Source organism: Anser anser (genome assembly GCF_964211835.1).
Source record: "Anser anser genome assembly, chromosome: 8".
In the NCBI taxonomy this organism is placed as follows: domain Eukaryota; kingdom Metazoa; phylum Chordata; class Aves; order Anseriformes; family Anatidae; genus Anser; species Anser anser.
The window spans coordinates 10,000,284-10,020,844 of record NC_139728.1 but is presented as its reverse complement, the minus strand read 5'-3'; the positions used below and the strand labels follow the sequence as shown (position 1 = coordinate 10,020,844).

The 20,561-nt window shown below is 52.5% G+C and overlaps 1 protein-coding gene across 3 annotated transcripts in view; it reads left to right on the top strand.

The window, feature by feature from the left end:
• The window catches only part of PBX1 (PBX homeobox 1), a 128,485-nt gene that overhangs the window by 102,916 nt on the left and 5,008 nt on the right, over positions 1 to 20,561 (top strand). For 2 of the 3 annotated variants that reach the window (XR_014587281.1, XM_083845767.1), the window contains exons 4-7: positions 873 to 1,063; positions 1,699 to 1,834; positions 4,708 to 4,867; positions 13,351 to 13,440. Coding sequence is in view for 2 of the 3 variants with exons in the window: in XM_083845767.1 (XP_083701893.1) it covers positions 873 to 1,063; positions 1,699 to 1,834; positions 4,708 to 4,867; positions 13,351 to 13,397 (534 nt within the window). In the remaining variant the exon portion in view is untranslated. Of the gene's footprint in view, positions 1 to 872; positions 1,064 to 1,698; positions 1,835 to 4,707; positions 4,868 to 11,774; positions 11,888 to 13,350; positions 13,441 to 20,561 lie in introns of all 3 variants that reach the window. The other variant, XM_083845766.1, reaches the window with a different exon arrangement.

Below are 20,561 nucleotides of genomic sequence, written 5' to 3'. Positions count from 1 at the left end.
CAAAATCAGTTTCTTCTTCCCCTTCTGGTCTCTTTTTCCCCACCATGGGGTGGGAAATGGGGATGCTGTCCCCAGAGCATCTGCCCATGTCCTGGGAGCACATAAAGCTTCTCAAGCAATCAGTGTCCTGGTGCTTCTTTCAGCCTGGTTTTGGGGGCTTGGATCCCAGACTGGTTCTGAGAATTGGAGGATCCCATTTTGCCCTTGAGGAGGTGGGGGAGAGAGCAATGAAGTTGCCTTCATCCAGCCCCAAAATCACCCCCCGTCCTCACAACGTGGCACGGGGACAGCAGGAGCAGCCAGGCAGCGCTCTGCCAGCAGCAAGCTAATTGGGATTATTACCTGCTTGCCCTTACTTGTCAGGGCTCCTACCTCACTCAGGCTTTAATTATTATCATTATTTACTTCTCATCTGATGTGCTAAGAGCCTGGAGCAGGGCTGTGTCTCTGTGGGAAGCACGAGGGGCTCTGCAGGACGTGTGGTGCTGGGGCAGCGGGAGGAGGCACAAAGGGCTGAAAGGTTGGTGGCCCTCACATTCAGCTGGAGCTCCCCCAGTCCTGCCCAGAAAAAATGTAAGGGCTGGGACTTCTTTATGGGTCCTAGAGCTTCACCAGCACCATCTCCATCCGTGATTTCTGAGAGCAAAATACTGGCTCCTGCCTTTGGCTCTGCATGCGCTGGGGGTCTCTTGGTCCCTCTGCGCGGCCGGTGAGAGCAGCTGACCCTCTCTGCGGGTCTGCCCTAACAAACCCTGGCCACCGAGGCCTCGCCTTGCGTCTCCCTCCTTAGCTGCGTTGCCGCCATGTTGTCCTTGACGCCGTCGAATGACCTTCCGATCCTGGGGTTTCTTTTGCTTTTCTTGCCATCCCAGGCATGCAACGAGTTCACCACCCACGTGATGAACCTGTTGCGCGAGCAGAGCCGGACCCGACCCATCTCGCCGAAGGAGATCGAGCGGATGGTGAGCATCATCCACCGCAAGTTCAGCTCCATCCAGATGCAGTTGAAGCAAAGCACGTGTGAAGCCGTCATGATCTTGCGCTCCCGATTTCTGGACGCACGGTAAGTTCGCTCGCCCAGACCTTTCTGCATAGCCACTTAGCAGCCTTGTTCAGGCCTGGGAGAGGTGCTGAGCTTCAGGGGGGAACTGAGGAGGATTAGAAGGGTAGGGGCTCCTGGTCTTGAGCCCCTGGGACTGTTTATCCTCCTTATCCTTTGGACTGGGGCTTAGCAAGGGAGGGGAGAGAAACGCAAGACATTCAGCCTGTGTCTCAGGGAGGTCCCCAGAACTGCACACTGCTCATTTAGGTGTGACGGAAAGAAGTATCTACGGCTGCTTTCTCAGCACAGAGCTTTGCAGAGTAGCACTGACATCTTCGGCCAGGGCAGCCAGGTGTCAGGAGTCACCTTCCCAGGTGTGGGAGCTGGGTGCCAGTGTTAAGAGACTTCTGTGAGCTGAAGGTTGCAGCGATCATTTGAAGAGACTTAACTTGCTTTGGAAGGTGCTGAGAGAGGAGTCACCTGAAAGGTGCAGATGAGAAGATTCATGGCCATGAGTCCATTGCACCCAGAAGAAAGGGAAGGAGGGAGGGAAATGGAGAAAGTCAGAGCATCTAAAATTGCATTCCTGTTTCTGGATCCCTGGCACTGATTTCCTTTCCTTTTCCTTCTGTTTCTCCTTCTTTCTTCATACTAAGGCGGAAGAGACGAAACTTCAACAAGCAGGCTACGGAAATCCTGAATGAGTATTTCTATTCCCATCTCAGCAACCCTTACCCCAGTGAGGAAGCCAAAGAAGAGCTAGCCAAGAAATGCGGCATCACAGTCTCACAGGTGAGAGATCCCAGAAATACAGCAAAGGCTGCTAAAGGAAACTGTAACATGTCGAAGGGCACTCCAGACCTCCCCAGTGTGAAATATTGAATTACTAAATGGGTTTAGAGCAGGCTAGTGCAGTGGATAGGAGAGTAGACAGCAGTCTTGCAGGATGAAGCTGGGGATGGAGAAGGAGAGTCTCAAAGAGGACTTGGGAGGGATGCAGACTTAACACAGCAATGGCTGTGTGCAGCCGAGGGTTTAACAGCACAGGAATGATCCAGCAAGAAGCAGTCTTCTGCCTGGGGAATCGGTGATGGTTTGCAAGAAGAGCTTGTTTGAGCTGAAAGTCCCTTCTCTGGAGGCGGTAGGAAGAGTTGAGCAGAGTTTGCCTGATGAGGTTGAAGGAGCAAGGTCCTAGTGGGAAGGGTTTGGGTCAAACAGGCTAGTGGTTGTAGTTTGTGCCCAAGGAGGGTGGGCTTCCCCAGGTCATTTCTCTCTGTTGTTACCCTTGTGCTGCTGAACATGACATCTCCCTGACTTGCTTATCCTTCAAAGAAAGGCTGTTGATAAAAACCAATTGAATTATTCCCATACACTTGAGGCAGCCATATAGTTCCCGCAGTCTGTAGTTTTGACCTGGGAGCTGCTGGGATTTGTGAGGAGAACAGTCAGTACTTGAAGTGTTCAACTGTGCATTACTCAGGCCTGCCCTTCTTTATTTCTTCACTTTTTGGAGCAAGCTGAACGACTGAAAGCTAGTAAATTGCCTCTGGTAGTCTTGTCCTCATGTGAGCTTAGCACTCCCTCTACGCTCCTGTTGCATTCCTCGTCTTGGGCCTCTTTCCAGCCCCAAGGCACATGCCTGTTCATCACTTGAGTAAACTGAAGACAGCAGTAGCATCTGGTGTCCTTGTGAGAGCATGTCTGCCTTCAGCAGGAGCAGCAGCATCCAAGGGTAGGTGTCGTCATTGTGTTGAATGCCTGCCGAGTGACTCCGACTGCATCCCCTGTGCCAGAAGACCCAAACGTTGATTCTCTTCAGAGTTACCTGCGAGAGACCGCACGTATTGGCTCCAGGAAAACTACAGCTGTCCTGATGCTTCCCCTCTCACTTTTAATTCATCTGTTCGCACTTACAACTTCTCCCTCGCGAAGAGAAAATGCCCAGGAGAAATGCTGTGCTTATCAGCCGAGTGGGGAGGCTGCGAAGGAGGACGTGGTCGTTAATGAGAAAGCTGGACCGAGAAGGGGAACGGGGCTCCTGACAAGCAGTGCCTGCTCCTGGTGCCATTGAATATTCTCTCTCAGATCTGGGTGGGGTGCTGATTTATTACTTCTTGCCACCCTGGAGTCTCTGCATGTTATATTTCTTTTTACTGCACTGCAACAGCACAGGATTGGGTACGTGCAATTCAGTAACAGGTAAATTGGCAGATGAAGCCACCTCTCTGTAGAAGTCACTGAGCACTCTGTAGGATCATAGAATCATTTAGGTTGGGAAAGATCTCTGAGATCATCAAGTCCAACCATTAACCTGGCACTGCAGACAGAAAACATCATAGGAATAAATCTTACAGGTTTCAGTTATCGACACTTCTCACCAGCAAGCAAACAAGAAAGTCGTCTGAGTCCCACTAATGGGGTTGATCAGTTCGGAGTCCCAGCTCCAAACAATCCCAGGTGGCGTGAAGGTCCTGTGGGACAGTTACAGCATCCTCTGGCATTTGCCTGTCTTCTTCATCCTGTTAAGCTTTCTAAAACAAGGTCAGTGGTGGCTGCGAGTTGTTTTCTGCTTCGAGACCTGTACCCAGGAAGACATTCCCCTGCTTCTCCATGTCCAATGTCATCAGAGGAGCTGAGAGCTGCATCCCAAACTCGAGGCTGAATCTTCCCCGCCTCTCTGGAATTGTTGACTGCGACATAGTGGCCACAAATGAACAAGTTCAGCAGCAGCAGGGCTGATTTGGGGAACGCAGAGCTCATGGTGGTTCAGGAAGTAACCTGATGTTCTCCCTGCTGAAGCAGCTCTGGCTGGTTACTCCCACCTGGTTGCACAGCCTCAAAATTTGCTGTTGCTGTGCTGCACTGCTGACATGCAAACTTTGGGATATTTATCCAGACACCCAGCAGGGACACACTTCTTCCTTGGGACCAAAGTTAGGTCTTGGGATGAGCCCCATGCTCCCCGTCCAGCCCCACCCTGAAGGTGCTCTGTGCTCCCAGGCTAGCTCTCAGCTTACGCTGAATCACAGAGAGCAGAGCTCAGCTGGATGAAAAGCATTCACTTCCAGCATTTTGTGCTGATTTAACTTCGATGGATCAAAAAGCAGAGTGTAGATAATATCAAGGCAATTTTGTGCATCTGCCAGGTCTGAGTAAATTCACTGAGTATTTTTCCTGGGAGCCACACAGGCTTCTCTAAAAGGAGGAGAAAGTGCATCTGGGAAGAGAGAAGGAAGCGCATTGCACTGCTGTCCCTGTCGAAGGGATGCTGTGGAGAAGGCAAATACAAAGTACCGAAAAGAAACGTGCTCATTTTCAAATCCTGCAATTTCAGGGTCATTTGACTTTCTCGTTTTTTTTAAACCCATCTGATATTTTTGTGGGGTGGGTCTAGCAGTTCCTGTAGAGGGTTCCCTCGATGACAGTCCGATCTGCAGAGGAACCAGATGTATCCGCACAAACCTGGTGATCCCAGGAGGGTCCCACTGTCTTTCCAGGGGTTGGGATGGCACGCACAGGTAGAAGGTGCTCCCCAATGGCTAATCAAACTGGGGAAAAAAGAACGTGATACGCTGCTTAACCTGAACTAATCCTCATTCCTCACCCAGCCACGGTTTCCAGAGCAGAAATGTTAACGTCTTTGTCTTTTCTTAAACTCGCTTTAGGTATCAAACTGGTTTGGAAATAAGAGAATCCGGTACAAGAAGAACATAGGTAAATTTCAAGAGGAAGCCAATATTTATGCTGCCAAAACGGCTGTCACGGCTACCAATGTGTCAGCCCATGGAAGCCAGGCTAACTCACCCTCAACTCCCAATTCAGCTGGTTAGTTTTTGTTTTGTTATTTTGGGTTGTTAGTGTTCGTTTTTTTTGTTTGTTTCTCCCCCCTCCCTCTAATCACTCTCATTTTCTCCTTTGGGTTATTTCAGTTTTTGTTTTCTGGTTTTGGTTGGTTCATTTTTGTGGTCTTAAAAAAAAAAAAAGAGAGATGGGTTTGGTTTTGGGGTTTGTTTTGTGGGGGGCACTTTATTTTCATTACATTGTTTTTTTTCTTGGTTCCCCTTCTCTGTTCTGGTTTTTGTTCAAAAAGCAATGTGATCAGACCGTGTGAGTGACGGTGATGTCTTGGGTGTTATATGCATGGACGGTAAACACAAAAGCAGAAAAATGATCTGAAAAGAAAAAACATGGGATTGTTTGCTCTTTGGGGGGAGAAAAAAAAAAGAAAAAGTCCTTGTGTAATTGTTCTATTTCAGTAGGGGCTGAAAGCATGAGTGGCCCTATTTAAGAAAGCCCAATATTTCTGGGATGTCATCACTCATGCCATTTTGGGGGTTGTTTGGGTAAACTTTTATCCTTTGGTTTTCTTTCTGTTGTGGTTACCTTTGATTGCTTACATGACAATGTCTGGATCACCTGCAAGAGTGTGCTCTGTGTGAATTTTATTTTCCCTTTGTGTCAGTACGACCCAGGGAAATCCATGGCTCGCTTTGTTCCCTCCCCTTTCCCCCTTTCCTGCCCGTTTGCTGTGGTTTCCATTTGTTTGTTTTGAGGGTCAAAGGCACAAAGCACTTTGCCCAGATTTCAACTCCTCCGCTAGAGAACGATGCTCAGTTCGTCTGTGGTGCATGCCACGAGGACAGCCGACCCCAAAACGATCCCGGGCTGCGGTTGGCATGCTCTGTGCTGCTTGTGCCCAGCTCCCAGGAGCGATGGACAACTGGGACCTGATTAAAAGAAAAAAAAAAAAGGGGGAACTTCACGGGTGCCATGCACTTGATTATCTGTACAAATATCTGTGTGCCTCTTTTCTTTTTAGGGGTGGGAGGGAGAGTGGGAACGGGTCACTCTTGTGCCTTTGAGCTCGGTGTCTGCTCATGATGCCCTTTGGCCAGGGGGTGACACGTGCTGTTAGCAGGTAGGCTGCTAAGAGGAAAGAAGCGAGATGTGGCAGCTTGGGGTCAGAGATGCTGCAGGGAGGCATCCTGCCCACCTCCAGCCCCCTGTGAGCAGGCTGCGCTGCCTGCTCTGCCTCGGCTGAGGCGCTCAGAGGGCTCGGGTGGGTGATGCAGAGTTTCGCAGGGACAGATGGTTTTCAGGAGTTTTCTTTCATTCTTTTCTTTTTTTTTTTTTCCTTCCATTGCTGTAAGTGCTGAAGATTTAGAAGCAGTTTTAAAAATGTCATCCTTTCCAAACAGCTCAGTCAAAACACCTGATGAAATGGCTAACCCCCCAGTGTAGAAAAGCTGGGAGGACAGCAGAATTGTGTGTTGAGGGAGATACCAACTGCACGTGGTGCTGCCCTGCAGTCCACATCAGTTTGGAGCAAAGAGACACAGCTTTCCTCCTTTTCTTCCTTCAACAGGAGTCAGACCCAGTGGTCTGGAATAACAGGGGAGAGGCTTCAGATGAGTTAAATGGGTTTGGATCTGGCCCATGGGTAGTGCAATAGGCATTTCCCCGGTTAAATAGTGCTCCTGTGCGAGTGTGTTTCTCCGACTTCCCCACAGGCAGTAACACGGCCGTTTGAAAGATAAATTGGCTGGTACCCCGCAGTAAATGGCTCAGATAATCCCTGGATAACACCGCGCTTCCAAGGAAGGACAAATGGCCTTGTTATTAACACGTACGACTTGAGCTCCTGGGTCCTCTTTCTGGCTCACTTGTCTGCTCTCCAGAAACATCGCCCTCTTTTCAGGGGCCTCGGCAGTGCTAAAGCAGCACGTCAGTCCATGGAGGTTGCTGGTAGAAGCAAAGGGTCTCCAAGCTGGCCAGGTGCCACCACTCTCCCTGTATGCTGCAGCAGTGGCCCTGCTGCCAGTACCGCAACAGCCTCTGGGTCAGCTTGCAGAGGTGGTGGGACTGGATGTTCTCGAAGCCTTCTCCTGAGAAGACAGCTGGAAGGGCCTCAGGATTTTGTCTCCCAACAGCAGCACCCCAGGTTGAGATCTCCCCAGCTGAGCCGTGTGGATGTGACAGCTCAGTCGAGCATCCCTGCACTACGTCGCGTTGCGGGTCACAGGCATGTCCTGATGACACCTGGAGTCCTGTGACTGTCCCTTCTTCAGGTTGGCCTGTAGGTGCCAACAGCAAGAAGCACACCTGTACACACTAGGACTGAAATACCCATCAGTTAAAGATTTAGAGGATGCTATGGAGGGCCGTGAGCCACCCAGGTGTGCTAAATTGCACTGGGAGGCATGTGGAAGTGGACGAAGAGGTGAAGGACTAAGGTGGATGATACCTCTCCTTTTATACCATGGATTTTTTTCTGTTTTCAGATCCTTGGCTGAGACTTTGGTGAGAAGGAGCCTGAACAAAGACTGGATGTGCTGGGAATTTTTAGGTTTAAATACGTGGCAGGGCACATGGGAAGAAAGCGAGTAGGCAGAGGACAGGTCATGAGAAAGAGGCAACCAGCAATGTAGTCCCTGGAGGGCCGTGATGTTGGAAGAGGAGGTGGAACTGGATGCGATGGGACCTGAGACAGGAGCTAAATTCATTTCTGCCGTGGCTGGGCAGGCCCATCTGTTCTCTGCATTGATGACCATGATACCAGAGATCGGCGAATGGCTACAGTCAGTCAAAGAGATTGGCCACACATTGACAAGGGCAAGGACTGCATCTGTCTGGCCATCTGGCACGTTCGAAGCAGGGTCCCCCACCCTCAGTCACCCAGGCCTGAATGTCAAACACCTTTTCATCCTGAATATGCACAGTTGGGCTTGATCAGCCAGATGTTCAAATAAGCTGAGATGTCTGGCTCATTTGGGCTAACAACTCCCCATCCTCACTTTGATTGTCTGGACACTCTCAGCACAAGAACCACATGGCAAATGAAAGCTATTTCTTGTGGGCTGACCCTTTTGCCAACCAGAGTCCTGGAGGACCACACACAGGTGATGACATCCAGTGAAATCTTCGTGCAGAGGAGCCAAAATCGTCCTGAACTTTTTTTTTCCTGCTCACCTTTTTGTTTTGTAAAAATCTTCGTGCAAAGCTGCTGATGAAGGGGATCGTATTCTCTGGAAATGTACTTCATCAGGCACCAGCTTGATTGCTACATCTTCTCTGCCTTCCTGCATTTGCTTGTGGCAGTCGTTTTTTGGGTAATGCCAGAGTGCAGCGTTGGAGGGGACCCAGCTTTGGCAAAGAGGCTGTTCTGGTTGTGGCCTTACTGTCTTGAGCATTGGTCAGCAAGAACAGCAAATGTCCTGCAGAGCCAGCCCAGGCTTACATTTGCTTTGAGACCTGCTATCAGACTCAGTATACATGACCAAAGTTGACTTCAGTGACTCTGTGTGCTGGATCTCTGTCTCATTGGTGGTAGGTGGAATGAAGCAGCAGATGAAGGTGGCTTGATTTCAGCTCCGATGAACACTATTACGGTTTATTCTTGATGCCTTTTCAATCATCAGACACTTCAGAGAAAAAGGACTTGTGAGAGGTCCTGGAAGATTTAAGGTGGAAACGGAGACTGTTAAAAACATGAGAAAAGGCATAGAGAAGCTAGAGAAGAAGCACTCTGGAGAGCTGGAGAAGTGGTGCAAGAAATACCAGCAATCGAACTTGTGAGATTTTTTGAATTGAAAGCAAACTTGACGTGGGTTTTACTCATCACAAATGATAGGAGTGGAAGAGATCTCTTCGCTGGCATTGTTTTGATGTAGGCTCTCACCCAATGGCAAGTGCCGTAGCTTGTTTCTTTTTAAACATTTCTGCCTCTTTCTCTGAAGCTGGTGTTGTCCTGATGGGAACTCAGCACTAGGGAATGATGGTGATAGGTCTTGAGGTTGATAAGATGTGAGGATGCTGAAAATGAACCACTGTTTCACATTGCTACGAGTCATGCTAAGCGTTGTTTATTCTGGCATTTTTTGTCTACATATGGAAGCATCGAGGGACTTGTTGCCAAGGTCAGAGCCTGCGTTCACAAGCTCAAAGGTGGTCATGACATCTCAGTTCTCAAGGAGATCAAACTGTGACCACTGAAAAGCTTTGGTGTGTTTACAGTGGAGCAGAGAGATGGAGTAGATTGATGATGGAGCCTTCTCCAGCGGAAGGATGTGACTTTTGTTCCCTCATCTCGTTTCCACGGAGGATACCAGTGCCTTCATTCTGAGAGCTCTTCACATTCCTGCCCCCTCTTCTGCCCCAGTGCATCAGTCCCTCATAGCCAAGTCTCTGACACTTTGGGCCGTCGTAATTTTCATACATGGCTAGTACACAGGCAGCAGAGTGCTGAAACAGCAGCGCAGCAGCGCACAGGGCTCTCTGCAATTATGGCTCTGATACAAACGCATCCATACATGCGGGCCATTGCTATGCGCATATTTATCTTTGCATCCGCATCAGCGGCAAGGCACATTTGCCGTTTAGATATGCACATATATTGTAAAAACACCCCGTGCCAATAGCAGTGTATATCTTGTAAGTGACATCTCCAGCGCTCCTCATGATTTCCAAGACACCGGCGCTCTTCAGAACCAGAGTTTGTGGCTGTTTGTTTATTTTATTTCCTCCCTCCCAGTCTCAATTTTCCAGGCAGGTTTGTTAAGTTTCTGTAAAGTGTCGGTTACGTTTATGGCATTTTTATTTGTTATTATTATTTTATTTTGGTAAGGGAAGGTGGGATGAAATACTGCTCTGTCAGGGGCAGAGTGATGGTGGCGTCCTGTCAGGTGCTCAGGGATTCCCAGGTCCTCTTTCCAGCTCTGATGCTGATCGTCTGTGTGATCTCAAAGGTTTTTGCTCACCTTTAAAGAGCAGGAGAATATTCTCTGCTTCTTGTGAGGATTAACTGCAAAACCCTTTGGTTCTCAGCCGCTGTGGGAGCACAAAGCCATCACGCAGCTCTGGGCTTTTATGCTGGTAGTCAAAATGATCATTCAGAGAACCCGGTAGGAAGCATCCTTGTGTGTGTGAAAAGTGTCCGTCCTGATGCTTTCAGGTGTCAGCGTGGGATATCCTTGGCCTGCCAGCTGATTCCTATAGATTTTTTGCCTTTAAAACAGCGAGTAACCTGAGAGGCTGGGAAGTGACAGGGACCCTTTGCCAACCGAGCAGAGGAGGCGATGGTTACAGCTGCCTTCTGCCTAGTCCCGGTTATTTTACGTAGCGCTGTTGGGTCGTTCTCTGAAATGTGCCGGGCAGGGCTGACAGTGAGCACAGACAATGGAGCTATTCCTGGCTCTGCTCCTTTCAGGCACCGGTAGGAGGGTCCTGATCCAAGGCTCGGTGTGCTCAGGATGAATCTTTCTCTTGCCTATCCCGGGTGTTGTACCTAGCTGTGATATTTCTGCTTCCCTTCAATTCCGAGAATTGCGAGCACTCGATAAAAGAGCCATTTGCTAAGAGAGTGGCAGAGAGTTTAGTGAATGCGCACTCTCCGGCGTAGACCTCCTACCTACTCCCTGGTCTTGGAAGTGGCTTCCATCAGGGGAGCCTTCCTGGGCTCTGTCCAGAGTGTGTCTTCCCTCTCCAGTGAGGAGACGGGGATTGTCTGACCTTTCTCAGAGTGTACGCATGAGCCATAGTTGGGCAATTCCACCAGGACTGTGGTTGCCGTTCTTCCGAGTTGGAAGTGGCGGTGGAGATGATGAGAGCGTATTCTGGGTTGGAGCCGAAAGCGTAGCTGACCTGGGCCCCTGAAGTCTCTCCTTTCCAAGGCTAACGTCATGTATATAACCAAACCTTGCACGTTGAGCTGTCTCACACTTAACGCGCTGATCTGCACGATGAGTTCTGAAATAATCCCATAAAACCTTTTTTATTTATTTATTTTTTAACCCCTTCCCTCCTCCCCTGCCTTCCAGTTACATGATAGGTTTGTTTTCTCTGTTCAGCAGTCGAGGAGGTGCTCCGTCATCTCAAATCTGGAAGCGGGACCTTTTATTTTCTTATTTTTTTCCTGATCCCACCCAGTTGTCTTCACCGTTACCGTTTTTTGGTGTAATGCTGGCGACTGGCGCATGCGGTGGGGAATTTGCTTATGGAGCTCATTCTGGGGCAGCTGGCCCAACGGGGCTGTGACACCCCCGCCTTCTCTCGGAGCCCAACACGAGGAAAGAGCTGCCAAAGAGATCAGTAATGGGAGTCTGGCCCAGGTGCCTGTACATTTTTTGTGTCCCTTTGCTCCCGTTGGCTCAGCGGGAGCTCTGGACATGGAACTGGATGGTGTCCGGATGTGTCCACCCTGCAGAAGGCAGCACGGTGAGGATTTACCCACACTGAGCTGAGCTCCTCACAAACAACAGCTGCACGGGCCTGGTTAGCCTCGCTGAAAAGGCTTCTGCTTTAGATAGCGGGGCTTGTTTGGGTAATTCCATTCTCCAGTGCAGTCTGCCGGGTGGACACCTCCAAAAAAATCGAGATTTGCAAACCTGCCTGAAGGATTTTGATGCCCTGAAATGAAGGGAAAGGGCTGTCTGAGTCCTCCAGGCTGGGTTTTGTTTATCTCGGTCCAGAGCATGAAGAATCCTTCCTCCAGCTGAGGAGCTGTTGAAGAATGTTCTTGGCATTGAGCTGTAACAACATGTGGCTTTGAATAACCTCAAGAGTGCATCCCTATTTTTTTATTTTTTTTTGCTTGCTCTGTTCTTCATACTACTAACCTGACTGTGTGTTTTGTTTTTGTGGTTGCTTTGCATGTTGTTCCTTCCTCTTGGCTGAGAGTCATGGGGTGGATCTTTTTCCTTTCTGTGATTCAGGTGCCTCACTCTTTCCTTTCCAGGTTCTTCCAGTTCTTTTAACATGTCAAACTCTGGAGATTTGTTCATGAGCGTGCAGTCTCTCAATGGGGATTCTTACCAAGGGGCCCAGGTTGGAGCCAACGTGCAGTCACAGGTAGGGACCCATCCGATGTACTGCCAGTGAATGCATTAGTGTTGGAGGAGCCTTTGATTGTATTGGCACTTCTCCCTCCCGTCCGAAAAGAGCAAATCTCAACCAGCACAAAAGAACCAACCAACACTTAAAAAAGCAAAGCAAACCAAAAAACCAACCAACCAACCAAAAAAAGCAACAGCGACAACCACCAAAAAAATCAATCAAAAAGAAACCAAAACCAAACACCCAACCAAACCAACAACCATGGTCTTGAGGAGACTTGCCCACACTTTGTGAATGCATTTGGCTCTGGCTTGATAGTCATACTAGGAGGAGAGGAGGTTTAGGAGAACAGGCATGTACTCAAACAAAAGCAGACGAGGTTTAGGTTCTGCTTGCTTTATTCTTCCAAGGGAAGGGGCCAGAGGTTTGGACTGGTGTCTCGTTTTACAAGGCTTCCACGTACTCCTTTGATACCGAACCAGGTGTCTGCTGCAAAGGCAAGAAATATACAAATACACAGCTAGATTTTTTTTTTTTGTTCTAAATTAAAAGCCACCCCTCATCAACTCCCCACCTTCCCAGAGCACAGGCACTCACACCACCCATGTACACACCAACAAGGCAGTGCAAGGGAGCTTTGAGCAGTGTGACTGAAATGTGAACCCATGCTTTTGGGCAAAAAGAAAGAATTTAGAGTAGCTGGTAGCTCACCCAGATCTCCCACTTCCCATCCGATGTCCAGATATGCCATGAGTCTACTCTCTGGCGTTTAAACTCTGTAGTGTGTTGAGAGACGACAGCCACTCTGCCACTTCTACATCGGGCAAGGAGAGCTTTCTAAAGCCAAGGTTGCTCCCCTCACAGTGCTGGGCGCATCCGTGGGCAACGAGATGCTCACCGCACGTACCGCTGCCGGGGCTGGGCTGGGGTAGTGGAGGGAGAGGAATGGGGCACACGGAGGAGAGCTGACGGTGCCCTTGCCATGGTAGGTATATCCCTCTCGGGGCCCTCCGAAATGAAAGGAGGAGCTGCGCTCGCCCAGCCCCGAAGATCTCCTTTCACTGATGTCAGCTTCTCGCCGCTTGGGGCCAAAGGGTGGAAGGGTGTAGGGGTAGGAACGTGGCTCCTGGAGCGTGGTGGTGGAGCTGCCACAGCGACGTGCTCCAGGACATCGACCACACGCCTGCCATGCTGTTCTCCCTCCCTGCTCTTCATATCACAAGACTTGGGACCAACGAGAGCGTGACGAGGCTGCCGGGGCAGGCTGGGGGAGGCGAGGGAGGCAGGAGCGCTCCTCAGCTTGGCTCTCACCCTGAGACCAGCCACGGTTCTCCCCCATTCCCTCTTTAAACATGCACCTTTATGACTGTTGTTACTGTTGATTTGTTTTTGCCATGCCAAAGATGAACCGAAGCGGCTTTGCCCACTAACCTTTCCTTCCTTCTAATTTGTGTCTTTGTTGTCGTTGGTCTGTTTAGGTGGATACCCTTCGCCATGTTATCAGCCAGACAGGAGGATACAGTGACGGACTCGCAGCAAGTCAGATGTATAGTCCGCAGGGCATCAGTGTAAGAAAAAAAAAATAGGCTTGGGTTCTTGTTTTTATTTTTTTTCATTTTTGTTCTCTCACTACCAATTATTTCAAAGCCATAGGGCTCAGAATGCCACTTAGTAGGACTTGTCTTTGCTTTTACGGTCACCTAGTTTATTGCTTCTGTATCGGTCACGCCAACGGCAGAGCTCTGCCCACGAAAAAAGTGGCGACCGGGCAGGCTCTGTGCAGGCAGCTGGCGTCTAGGACTGTCACAGCCGATCAGCGTTGGCGCGGCACCTGCGGCCACATGCGTTCGGCTGAGAGGAACTGCTAAACAGGTGACACCTCGCGTAACCACGGTGGGGAATGTCACCACGAGCACCCCGGCCCAGTGATTGCTCCGCACCGAGGAGGCCGATGGCACCATCCTGGAGCGGCCACCCAAAAATAGCCCCTTCCTGGCCGGCATCCAAAGCTGGGCCGGGCGAGCGGGTGGGGGCTGTAAGCGCGGTGACAATGGGGTTGACGGCAATAATGATCATAAATAGAAGGAGAAGGGGAAAAAAAACAAGCGCAACCCAAGAAAACCTCGCCCAACTGGGCCGGGGGAGGCTGCGAGGGGGAGGGAGGGCTTCGAAGCATCTTCTCCTTGTTCGTGGGTGCGCTGGCGGGTTCTGACTAGCATGAAAATTCGTAGCGACAAGCTGTGTCGTACAGGGTGAAATCGATCAGACACACACAAGGAGAACCGAGTGTAGATTCGGGACAGCAATCCAACTTCATTTCTCAGATCAATCGTCCGCCATCTCAGCGGCGGTGACAGCAAGCTGGGAGAAGAGGGCAGCCTGGAAAAGGAGGCCGTGCTTGCGGAGTGGCTGGTGGTGGCGGCGGCCGGGGTGGCAAGGGGAGGAGGGGGCGGCTGGCCATGGCCGTGGCTTTCTGCCGCAGCCCTGTTGAGCAGCGAGGAGGATGAAGGTCAAGGTGGGGTGGTCTTGGGCTGGGCAGGAAGGTGGCAGGCGCCGCGTTGTGTTTTGGTGAGGATGTAGCCGATGGGAAGGTTGGGAGAGGTGTATCAGAGAAGGGGTCAGGTTTCTGCGTTGGCTTTCAGCTCGCCCCGGCAGCACCGCGGAGCATGTGAGAGGTGTATCTGTGGGGAAAAGGGGTCAGGTCCCTGTCCTGGCTTTCGGCTCGCCCCCGCAGCACCGTGAGCTGCCCCAGCAAAGTGCCCGCCCGCGGCAAGGCGGCCGAGGGAAGCCCGCGGAGCTCCCGGCTCTGCCAGCCGGCATCTGTGGCTTCTTGTCAGTTCGAAACAAAGGCGCTGAGAAGGAGACGTGATACACGAGGAGGCATTAAAAGAGCTTCCTCGCAGCCTCCAGCCCTTACCTGCCTCTGCCTTTCGTTCAGGGATGGGAGAACATGGCCTCAGCCGCCAACCACGGGGCGCCTTGCCCTGCCGTGTCTCCCTTCGAGTCCCTCCAAGGAAGCCACCTGGGTCTTGCCATTTGTCACCTTGCATCTGGCCATCTTGGGGCCCTTGGCATTCGAGAGGCCACCACCGGCGCGGGGAGACCCCAGGGTGGAGGACGGGCAGGAGAAGGGGCCGCGGGATGGGGGCTGCGCTCCCCGCTCCATCGGGTGCCGGGGCTTAGCGGGCAGCTTGACGTCACGAGGCAGAGCCAGGGAGGATTTGTGAAGTAATGTAATTGAACATGTGCAGATAATTATGTCTCATTACATAAGCCCATTGCAAAAACGGTGCTTGAAAATGCCACATGAAAGAGCCTATCGTTCCGCATTAATTTCTCTGTGCGCTGAATTTATTCCCTTTCTGGCTTTTTAATACTTGAAGAGTAAATGAATCAGAGGCTGATCATGATAAGAGATGATACTTTTGTATAAATTAAAATACCCCCAAGGAAAGAGGCTGAGCTGATTATGGTTGCAGTTGGCTTGGAAAATAACAGTGGGCTGGGCTGAGCCAAAATTTGGGGGGGAAGGGTTGCTGCTGGGGATTACGAGGCAGGGAGGGGGGCGATGGGAGAGGGGAGAAGAAAGAAGTAGTGGGAACTTGAAAGCCAAACACAACGTCAGCAGCTGGGCTGGTATTTCTGGCTGCCAGCTGTGGTGGTAACGGGAGCAGCACTGGGAATTGGCGAGCTGGCAGCGGCTCGGCGCTGTGCTCTGTGCTTCCCAAACGGGGACCCGGGATGGGTGGCAGGCGATGGCTGTTCAGGCTGGCTTTGTAGGTGGGCAGGAGCAAAAATTGGCCCAAAGGGACCAGGCATGGGAAGGATGATGTTCGGAGACAAGGAAGTGGGCACATAGCCCACCCGTTGTGGGGGACACGCTGTATATCCAGCTAGTGTGGTTTTCCTAATAGGTGTCTGGAGGCAGACAGGGAGTCTACAGCGGAGCAGAAAGTTTAGAAAGCATCTTCTAGGTTGTCTCTCAAGATCTTTTGCTTGCCACTTCATGTCTTCCCATCCAGCCAGATCCCAAAGCACTCGATGGCCCCCGGCCGTGTGGTCTGCCCACCCCTGAAGCCTGGCTGCCCTCTGGGAAGTGCTGGTCCTGGGTTAGGTGCTGGGCAACTCCGTGCAGGCAGGGGCTGTCCCGTAGCTGGAGCAGCAGGCAGTTTTCCCTGCCTCTCCTCAACCCCTTTAATGCTGAGGAAGGGAAGCAGGACGCAGAGGAAAGCTGCCAGCAACACAGAAAGCTGCGATCCCTGCCTAACCCGAGCATCCCTGTGAGCTGCTGGAAGGAGATGAGCCGAAACCGAGTCAAGAGCCCTGTCACAAAGATCTCCGCACGGGGCTGAGGTTAAGTCATCCCCAGAGCCCGTCAGGTCCGCAGCAGCAGGTTGCCCAGCTCCACCGCTGTAAACCTTGGCAGGGGAAGACAACGCGCAGGGTTTCGCCTTCCGTGATGGAGGCTGAATTTTGAAACGCGTGTACGTCGTGACAGCTGAGGACAGAAATACACCCAGAGCCCCGTTTCCTCCCTGGCTCTTCTGCAAGCGCGTCTTGCCGCTGACAGCTCCACCGGCGCTGGTTCTGCATCGTTACCAGGATGATCGGCCATGTCCCAGCCGCTGGCTCTCCGTGGCCGAGGCAGAGCACACAGCCCACCTCGCCTCTCCGGCTGGAGGTGGTGCTGAGCAGCACGCGTCCCAGCAGGGAACGGGTCTGCTTTTGGCCGCACTATATTAGATCCCCCAGTCCCTGTTAGGCACACCTGGAAAGAGGATGTCCCACCTGCGTCCTCTGCGCGGTGCGATTGCTCCTGTGTGGGGATCTGCACATAAACACGCTGTTAAAGCGGACTGGCTTGCTGCAAATACTCTGCTCAGTCTGCTACTTAATTAATGATTTATAATCATCTTAAAGAAAAACCCTTTCAGAGATTTCTTTTTGGACTCCCAGCTCCCTCTTTCCTTCTCCCCCATGTCCCCTCCATCCCTAATCCTCCAGCAAAGAAAATTGAACAGGCTAGTTTATAAATCATTTTTAATACAGGAGGCTATTTTTAAAGTTCATCTGTGCAGGATTTTTTTATTTATTTAAAATGCCGTTTTACCTATTTACACAGCCACCGTGAGGGCAGTGGTCAGTAACTGTGTGCCAGTGGGTTTGACATCCACGGCTGCCAGCTGAAAGCGAGGAGCACCATGCTAGCTGTGGGAGGTGAGACCCCTTTCTCCAAGAATTTACGCCCCCCGGCAAGCTGCCCTTCACGACCTGCGATGATGCTCACGAGCTGCGATAGGAAAGGTGCTCTGAGAGGTGGTCGGCGCCCAGGCGCCATCCGTGCATCAGCCCTCTGCCTCGTGGGAGATGCCTTCGCAGGACCTGGAGGCTGCCACCGTCACCCTCGGAAAGTGGCTTTGGGTTTTCCCATCTGCTGCCAGGTCTGTGTAATAAGAGCTTCAGCGTGTCGCAGGGAGACCACGATCGGCTCGTAGAGGTATGGGACCTCTTGGAGGCTGCTCCCCTTCTCTCAGGCTTGCAGGTGTCTGCTGTGTTTGGAGGCTGACCTGACCTCCTGCCCCGCTGATGGTGGGACAAGGATTTGGTCACACAGAGCGGGACGTGGCGACAGCCTCCGTGCCAAGCAGAAAGCTCCGTAAAGACCTGGCAGAAAACCAGCCCCATGTAGGAGGCCCAGGCGGAGAGCCAGCCAGACTTGCTGGAGGAAAAACGCTGGGAGACCTGTAGGAAACGGCCCCAAAACCCGTTGCTTCAGCAATCCACCACCAGGGCTCCACCACTTGGATAGCCACCGAGGCTGTGCCCGTGCTCTGGCACCAGAAGGTGACATTTGGAGAGACGTCCCGGAGAGCCCTGCTGTGCCTTCGGCTGTGTCCCTCCCAAGGAAGTCACCGCTGTGTGCGGGGGCTGTGAGCAGGGGCTGCTGCCTCCTCCCCAGGCTCCCTCTTTGAGGGGTGTTCATCACAGCGGATCCCGAGGGATTTACTAGTCCGATCCCAAGAGATCTCCTTGCAAAGGGGCCAGGCCAGCTGGGTGGGATCGCGTTCATCCTGCACATAGCTTGGTGAGTGCAGCAGTGGGGTGAAAGAAGAGGGAAGGATCCAGCCTCGTCGTGGAGAGCTTGTACGTGCCATGCAGCAAAGGATGGCATCGAGATGCTGAAGTTGTGGCCAACCCTGAGGCCTCTTTTGGCCCCTAACTTGGGGGCTGGGGGAGCAGGAGAGTGAGCGGAGGGAAGCACCTTTATGACCAGACCCATGGGAGCGTGGGTCAGCGTCTCACCAGCATCCTCTCGTCTTCCCACTGGATGGGACTGTGGGAAATGCTCATCAGGGGTACAGAACCTCCTTTCCTGCAAAAGGTGAAGGCTGATTCCCACCTCGAGCACAGCGGGGCTTCCCTGTGTATGGGGGGGCACAAGAGAGAGGTGCTGAGCATTGAGGCACCGCAGCCATTGTCTTCAAGACGTTTCCCCCCCCCCCCCCTCAACCTTGCTCCTCTCAGCCGTGGCAGGCATGAAAAAGCCTCTCTAAAAATAGTTCAGCACAATAGGGACCGAGCCCTGCTCTGAGCAGCCCCCGCCGCCTCTCCCCCCTTCTGCTCGCTGTAATGACCCTGCAAACACTAAATGGCATCTGAGTGCATTAAGCAGCAAACTCTCCGGTGACATAGCAATTACGGCTCTGAAATAGATTTGGTGCGTCACGGAAGATAAGGGTTTTGAAAGTTTCTGTTGTGATTATAGCTTGTAACTCCAACAAATAACAGGCTTCGTAATAAGAGGCTGCCAGCGCAGCTATTGTGGTTCTCTCTCACTGATGGCACGTAAATTGCTATTAATGTCCTAAGTGTACTTGAATATGCCAGTCTCTGGGCGGTGGAGTTGGCTCTGTGTCTCTCTTTACACGGCCTGTCACTGTCGGGCTGATAATCTACAGTAATTGCTGCCTCTTGCAGTGGTCCAAGACGCGGAAGGGTGGGTGCCGCGTCTCGGGGTGCGAGATGCCGGGGCCCGTGCGTGGGTGCGAGCCGGCCACGGGGGCACCGCAAGCCCAGGTGTCACCGCAGGCACCTGCAGGGTTGTTAGCGAGGCCGTAAGTGTCTGTGCGTGGTCTGGTTTCATGCTTGCACCCAAGGTGAGGGCGAGCGGTGTTTGCTAACCCGCCACCAACTTCTGGTTGTGGTTTCCACCTTTCTTTCTGTTGCCTGCACGCCGTTGCAAGGCACGGTGTGTGCTGGCACACTTGGAAGTGTCCATGGGGAGTGTGCAAGCCGGTTATATTTGACTCCTGTCTTTTCTGCTTTTTGCACGCCGTGCCGCAGGTTGGTTTTAGACCCCAAAACTTGCCTTTTGGTGGCTCTTTGCTCCCAGCCCCGATACCCCTTGGCGAGGGTGGGCAGGGGCCAGCCAGCGGTCCTGCTCCATGCACCGGGCAGCTGTGGGTTCCTACCCATACCCCTGGGCACTTTGGGGTGGGCACGTCCCCAGAACGTCCTTGTGGCCCCCTGCCACGATGCACACAGCTCTGCGTGCCGCGGGGTCCCGGCTGTGGGGCTGTCAGCCCCGGTGATGGATGCCCTGCGGCAGCAGGCACCAGGACAGGCAGCCGGCGAGGGCGCAGCAGCCCGGGCACGTCTGAAGCGGGACGGCGGCTGCTGCCGACTCAGCGCAGGCAGGAGTCGGGAAGGATTAATTAGCGGAGCACTGAATCAATGTCAGAGCGAGCAGAGGAGGTGGGGTGCGACATCTGCTCCTCTCCAAAGGGGACGGCAGCCACGGAGGAGCGGCTTTTGTGAGCTCTGGTGTGCGGCAGCCGGGGCCCTCTGGCCAGCTCTGCCCTCCAGAGGCCGGAGGATTTGGGCTGTGCACTGGGGCATGCGTTGCCGACTCCTGAATTGGTTGAAAAAACGAGAAAAACAGTGCCTGCCTTTGCTACGTGAGCCCTTGGATGTACAGTGGTTGCATCTCCGCTGCGTTGCAGCTTGGGGTCCCTCACAGAGGGGCACCGGGGAGCGTGGAGGACCAGCCCCGGGTGGCAGAGGCTTGTTGGTGCTGCTCCTGGGAAGCCTCTTGTGCTGGGAGGTGTCCCAAAGCCCTGCCTGCCCAGCGTGGCCCTGGGGAGGATGCTCGGGGTGCAGCTCTGGGTGTGCTGCTCCACTGGGGGACGTAGTGGGACATCCCCACCACGTCGTGCAGGGCAGTCCTGGGATGCCTGCAGGTGGCAGCGGGGGGAGCTTTGGGGATGGGTGTCCGACCCGCTGAGCCCCGGAGAGCCGCGGATGCACAGGGCAGCAGTTCTGTGCCTTGCTGACAGCTTCCCCTGGCTGAAGCCTCCCCAGCAGGGGCTGTGCAGGAGGAGGGGTGCCCCGAAAGGTGGCAGCGGGGCGTGGGGTGATGCCAGGGGCATACTGTGGCTCATAGGTCCCATGGGTGCTGCTGCTTTTCTCTTGTCCTGCATTTTCCTAGTGCCTGGGTCCACGTAGAGTACCAGAATGGGGTTTCCTGTTCAAAGATGGAAGTTGTTTGCTATTTTCCTCCTTCCGTATGGGGAAGGATTCTATAAGAGGGTTAAAAAAAAGAGAGTACAGGGTTTCTGCAAAATACCTTTATTTTTTTAAAAGGACAGAATTCCCGTGAACACTTACAATTCACCAAAAACCCCCATTT